The 6,000-nt window shown below is 35.6% G+C and overlaps 1 protein-coding gene across 1 annotated transcript; it reads right to left on the bottom strand.

Moving 5' to 3' along the window:
- Nucleotides 1-626: 626 nt before the first annotated feature.
- On the bottom strand, nucleotides 627-5,271 carry LOC126587736 (peroxidase 12). The gene is made up of 3 exons (XM_050252816.1): nucleotides 4,999-5,271; nucleotides 4,366-4,560; nucleotides 627-1,413 (listed from the first exon to the last, which is right to left on the bottom strand). The coding sequence occupies exons 1-3, from the start codon at nucleotides 5,233-5,235 to the stop codon at nucleotides 796-798; spliced, it is 1,050 nt and encodes a 349-aa protein (XP_050108773.1). The 5' UTR covers nucleotides 5,236-5,271; the 3' UTR covers nucleotides 627-795.
- Between the last annotated feature and the right edge of the window lie 729 nt (nucleotides 5,272-6,000).

Raw genomic sequence — 6,000 nt, 5'->3', positions numbered from 1 at the left:
TCTTTGAAATTTCAACTCGTCTTTCTCACTTCTCATGTATGCATTTCTATCATTAACTTCAAAAGTGGAAAAGTATTGTTCAATATTTTAGACCTAAATGATTACAACTAATAGAGCACGTGTAACATACCTGGAGCGGTCATTCTCGAGAACTTTGGTTGCTTGAACCACAAGAAAGCTTCTACACACGCCCTTGTGCACTCGACTCAGTGATGAGTTTTAAGATTTTGTTGCGTATGCTGTATGTGCAGGGATCCCTTGTACTTATAGTGGCTCGAGGAATTTCATCCATAAAAGAACACTACAACCCACCTGACAGCCAATTGCTTGATCCTCAGGCCAACGTAGAGTTCTTGACTCTTTGAACCCCTTCAGCCTCTGAATATACAATTCGATACTGCCCATGAGACTACCAGTGTTAGTCTAATCCGATCCCTAAATACTAGTTAAGTCTTGTAGTCCCGCAATGACTATATGAGACCAAACCTTAGATGGAAACATGTATCGAGATAAACTCTTAACAGAGTATTCTAGAAGTGTTCGATCCTTAGCATCTCAGGTCAAATGAATGCCTTCAGTTTTGCTTGATTCGAACCAAGACTTCCCCAAGTACTTCATAAGAAAAATAAAGTTGAATAATTTTTTGATTTTTCAATAACTTCAAACTCAATTCGTGCATAAAGAGCTCGTTATTACACAAATTTTAACACAAAACACACTAAAACGTTAGATGGAGGTTTCTGGACCATAATTAAACTCTCATCACAAACATAAACAAGTTAACAGATATATTGCTTAAAACTCAGACAAGCTCTCATCATCTTCCACCACAGAGGCCAAGTAGTTAGCATTGTCCGAATTCCTGACCGAGCAATCTGCACGAATTTCGCCCTTGGAGCCAGTCAACACGCTAAGTTGCCCCATCTTGATCATGGACTTGACAAACTGCTCAAAGAACAAGGTCTGGTTAACGGCAAAGCTTTTCACAATTTCCTTAGTCCTCTTATCGGTGTACAAATCTTGGTCCGACGTGAATAAACCTTGGCGGTTCATGAGATCAACATAGTACTTGTTGTCGAATATGTCAGGGGTACGGATATCTTGCGGGACGGTAGCGTTAGTATCGCTTGCAGGGCAAACTGTTTTGAGGTCATTTGCAAAGGTTTTGTCCATGGTAGCATCTTGCGTCGGATAGAGCCTGCCGGTGAAGGAGGAACAATGGCTGAGGCCAATGGTGTGACCTCCAGACAGGGCTACAACATCAGTGGCATCTAAGTTTTTCTTGGCAAGATCTGTTAGAAGCTTGGTTGTGTTACTGGTTGGTCCGGGAAGGTTTGCTAGGGTTGCATTTTGTGTGGCAAAGTTTAGTCCATCCTTTCTTCCCAAGGGCACATCATAGTCCGGGCCACCTGACTGCATCAACAAATATTCAAAACAAACGCTTAATCATGTAACAAAAAGTTTCGAGTGACATTTTAGTACTCTGGAGTATTAAATTCTTGTCATTTAAAGCCCTTAGATAATTCAATGGATTGTCCCATTTTCTTTAACATCAATTGGATTGCATCGAAATGCTCTAAGTGGCGGAATATTAGAGATTTAATTAGTGCTAAAATTTTATGTGTACACGCCAAAGAGAATGTCTTGGTCATTGTTTAAGACTTAACAATTTCTACTTGTTCCTAATCGTGGGCATCTTCAGTGGTTAGTACATTAATATGAAAAAGTAACACCACTCCAACTACTACATTAATTAAGTAAAGCTACTTACTACTTGTCAAGTAAAACAATTAAAAAACAGATAGTCATGTGCTCGAGGAAAATGTAAAAACGAAAAATATGCAATAGATTATCATATGTGTCTTGATTCTCTTATATTTCTATATTGTTGTGATATAATTAAAGGTTCTACCAACTCCACAAACGGGAACACTTTTTAATTTAAATTATAACACATGGACTGGGGATATGGAAATGAATTAACTAGTTCATTCAGATGCCCCATGAGATGAGATCCATGAAGGTAAATCATTTAAAATGTTTATATCAAAGAATAAGATAAGTAACACTTGGAAGGAGTCTAACTAGGCAATGATATCACATTTATCATCTAGAGTTCAACAATCGTATAAACTACTGTAGTATTACTTAGGTCTGGTTTGGTTTGGTACTAAAGTGATTCTGAAAAAAGTTGGTATAAAAAAAAGCTGAAAGTTTTTTTGTGTTTGGTAAACATTCAGCTTTAGTTTTTTTTTCACAATTTTGGATAAAAAAAAAACCAAAAACAAGAAGCTGCAAAACCCAACTTTGAAAAACCGACTTTTTTTCATATTTGTTTTACATAAAAGTTTACCACACTATAATACTACTTTTTTTTTCAAAAGCATTTTTACAAAAAAATTTACCAAACACTCTACTGCTTTATTTCACAGCCGTTTATTCTCACAACACAGCAGAATCAGCTTTTTTTTCAAAATACAGCAATACCAAACCAGCATTTAGTAATGTCACAGTAGCATACAGGATTGTGATATCTTTCTCTTATGAAAATAATTTATACGGAACAGGTTTACCGTCAACATCAAGTTCCGTTCAATAAAACAATAAATATATAAATTTGATCATGACACCTGTGATGGAATCCGTTGTATCTAAGTTTTTCTACCTCTTATGGCATGGGATGCATAAATGTCCAGAAAATTGCTAACATGCAGATATTGATTATCATTTATCCACTTACATCCAACTATATTGAACCATGTGGAGTAATAGTTCCCTGGGATCTATGGTAAGATATTTTAGAACATTGAATGCAGTTGGTTGTTCGATAAGGACAACAGGGAAGGTATCCGCTTCTGTCAAAAACATCTGCACCACACAAATTCTTGCATGTGTTTCCCGGAAACTTGCTTGTACCCTCCTTTATAATGAAATTACCTCTCCGTACGAACCTTATAATCGAATATTTTACATTTTTATGATCATATAAAAATTATATCTGTAAAATATTATTTAATTTGAAGATCGGTTAATAATTCATATGCATCAATCAATAAGGTACCGTTTGATACGCAGACATGACGGAATAAAACGGGACAGAACAAGACGGAATAGGATGAGACAGAACATGATGGAACATATGATGTAAATATTAAAAAAAATAAAGAGAAATTTTGCCATAAAATATTATAAATTTGTGTTCCACCGATGTGGAACGGATCATTCCAGGGGGAAGAGAACAAAAAATCAACCAAATTTCGTCTCATGGAACAATCCGTTCCACAGTTTTTAGGTGCATCAAACGTGGGATGGAACGGCTCGTCCCGTTCCGACACGTCCTGTCCCACATACCAAACGGTACTTAAGGGTGCGTTTGGTACGCAGACGGGACGGAACGGGACAGGACAGAATGGGACGGAACCGGACGGAACAAAGGTGTAATTTTTGAAAAAGACATGGGGTATATTTGTCTTAAAATGGTAAAACATTGTGTTCCACAGACGTGGAACAAACCCATTCCAGGGGAGGTGGGACGCAAAAACACCCAAAATCTGTCCCGTGAAACAGCCCGTTCTACCCATTTTTTGTGCACCAAACGCGGGACGGAATGCCTCGTCCCGTTCCGTCCCGTCACACGTACCAAACGCACCCTAAGTGAACGGATTTGGTATAAATTATCTATTTGTTTGATACATATAAATAACTAATTTTTATAAATATGAATTTTTGATGATAATAAAGAGAATGAACAATTCTAAATTTATTGTTCATACAATTAAAAAGCATTACCCATAAGTGAGAAAACAAATATGTTTCCACGAAAGAATACAAGCATTATTCTTTCTCATATCAATATGTATGGTTGGAACGCGCCTTTAATTAAAAAATGAAAAGGAAAAATCTAAAAGCATTCTTGTAATTTAAAGAAGAAGAAAAAAGAGCGAAAAGTCATCAATGAAATTTCCTACGTAAAAGCAAGTATTCCAGTGGAACGAAATATCCACATCCATCACTATGGTCAAGTTATCAATTGGAAAGAGATTCTCTAAAGTCCAAAGATATGGTGATCCGAGTTTTTAAAATTTAATCAAACGGTTAAAAATTGAAAAGTTAGTAAAAAAAATTTAAAAATTCTAATAATTTTTTACTGTTTGATCAAATTTTAAAGGTCTAGATCCCTTGATCCGAGCTTCTTTGAAGGAAAAGATCAAAGATGATATCTTTCCATTAAATCATACGTTAGTTTAGTCAAAAGCTTTGAAAAATAGGGTTTATTGCCGTGCAATTTCAGCTTTAGAAAAAGATAATTAAAGCTGTCGTGAAAACTAACTAATATTTTAGGCAATCAATAAATATAAAAATTACCAGGAAAACAGAATCCCTAGCAGCGAGGGCGACGATATCAGAACAAGAGACGACCCTTCCACACTTCTTGTGAACGCGGTCGCGGAGGTCATTGATGATCTCAAAGGCCTTCGCCCTCAAGCTTAGGTTGGGAGGTGCATCCTGCTCACTTGGTCCGCTGGCTGATCCCTCAAGCAACACAGATCCATCACAACCCTGCATTAATCATTTTCTCAATTTAATTAGTCGATCTTATATTTTCTGTGACGGCTTCTAAAATGGTTACAAGTATTTTCTAACTATCTTCCAACTACGTTTATAAGAGAAAACATTTACGAATCATAAAAAGTGTTTATGGACAAACCCATGTGTTCTTCAGAAAGCACCTTTGAATATTTTCAATTTTTTTAAAATAATTTAAATTACTCCCATTAAGCTTACCAAATGACATTGTACTATATAATAATTTAATTATCTCTAAAAGTAGAATATCATAGTATACAAAAAGTTGGATAAACTTCAAGGAATAAAACCTTAGTTACCGCTAAAGACAATAAAACAGCTGACACAAAGCAATCGTGAAACTAAAGGGCCGATAATAGCTCTCAAAATCGACACTGAACCAAAAACTGTATAATCTTTGCTAAATGTTACCTGAACAAAACAATCGTGGAAATGGAGACGGAGCAAGCCAGCAGCTTGGCCAATGTCCGCTTTGAAGACTTTCTTAAGCTGCTTTCGGACTATGTCGTCAACCTTAGGGCAGCTAGACTCATAGAAGTTCCATGAAAGTCCTTGAACCACGGGGGCAGAGGACTGTGCCTCCGAGACACAAAAGAAGGAAGAAAGGAAAAGAGATGAAACCAGAAGCAGAGAGGTTAATGAAGCCATGGTTTTGCGTTTCTGTGTGTTTTGAGGGACAGAGACCCTTCTCTTTATAGGCGCATATTCCATGCCTTAAGCTGTTTTAATATGAATAGGAAATTACTCTTTATTTTGAAGAGATTTTTTCAAAAAAAATTAATAAAAATAGTTTGAAAATTTTGAATTTTATTGATAAAGATAAAATAAAGAGTAAAATAAATAGTACTAGAATTGATTTTTTAGTGTAAAAATATAATTTTTCGTTAAAATAAATAGTATCGAAAATTTTTCGTTAAAGTTCTTATTTTTTTATTTATCTCAAAAGACAAATTCATACACAATTTATCATGACACGCGATATTTGTATTTTGAATATATTAAATAAAAAAGATTAATGACTTCTTTACCTTGGAGAATAAATAAAAAAATGACTTTTGATTAATAGCCACGTGGTAAGCACATCTCAAGACTCAACCCTTTCATATTATTGCACCTAGGGCTGGAGCCGCTGCACACTGTTGTGGAAAAGTCATTGAAAAATCTTATCCCGCTACAAGATAAGGATGGTGGGTGAAAAATCCAATCTTTCTGCCAACCGTAATCAAACTTGGCAACCAAGAACACAAGCTTGTAATGATTCCTCGATTCCTTGATTCCTCGATTCCATGTGTCTATAGTTAAATTGGTAAATTTGTCAAAAGTAGCAATTTCACCTGGATGGTTAGGTCCCTACATGGAGTCTGACATCTATTTGCTTAACTTTTTCTTATTAATAAGCCAATTAATTATTTA

This window comes from Malus sylvestris, chromosome 10, assembly GCF_916048215.2.
Source record: "Malus sylvestris chromosome 10, drMalSylv7.2, whole genome shotgun sequence".
Lineage (NCBI taxonomy): Eukaryota > Viridiplantae > Streptophyta > Magnoliopsida > Rosales > Rosaceae > Malus > Malus sylvestris.
Note: the sequence above shows the minus strand (reverse complement) of the source record. Positions and strands in the feature narration are given on the sequence as shown.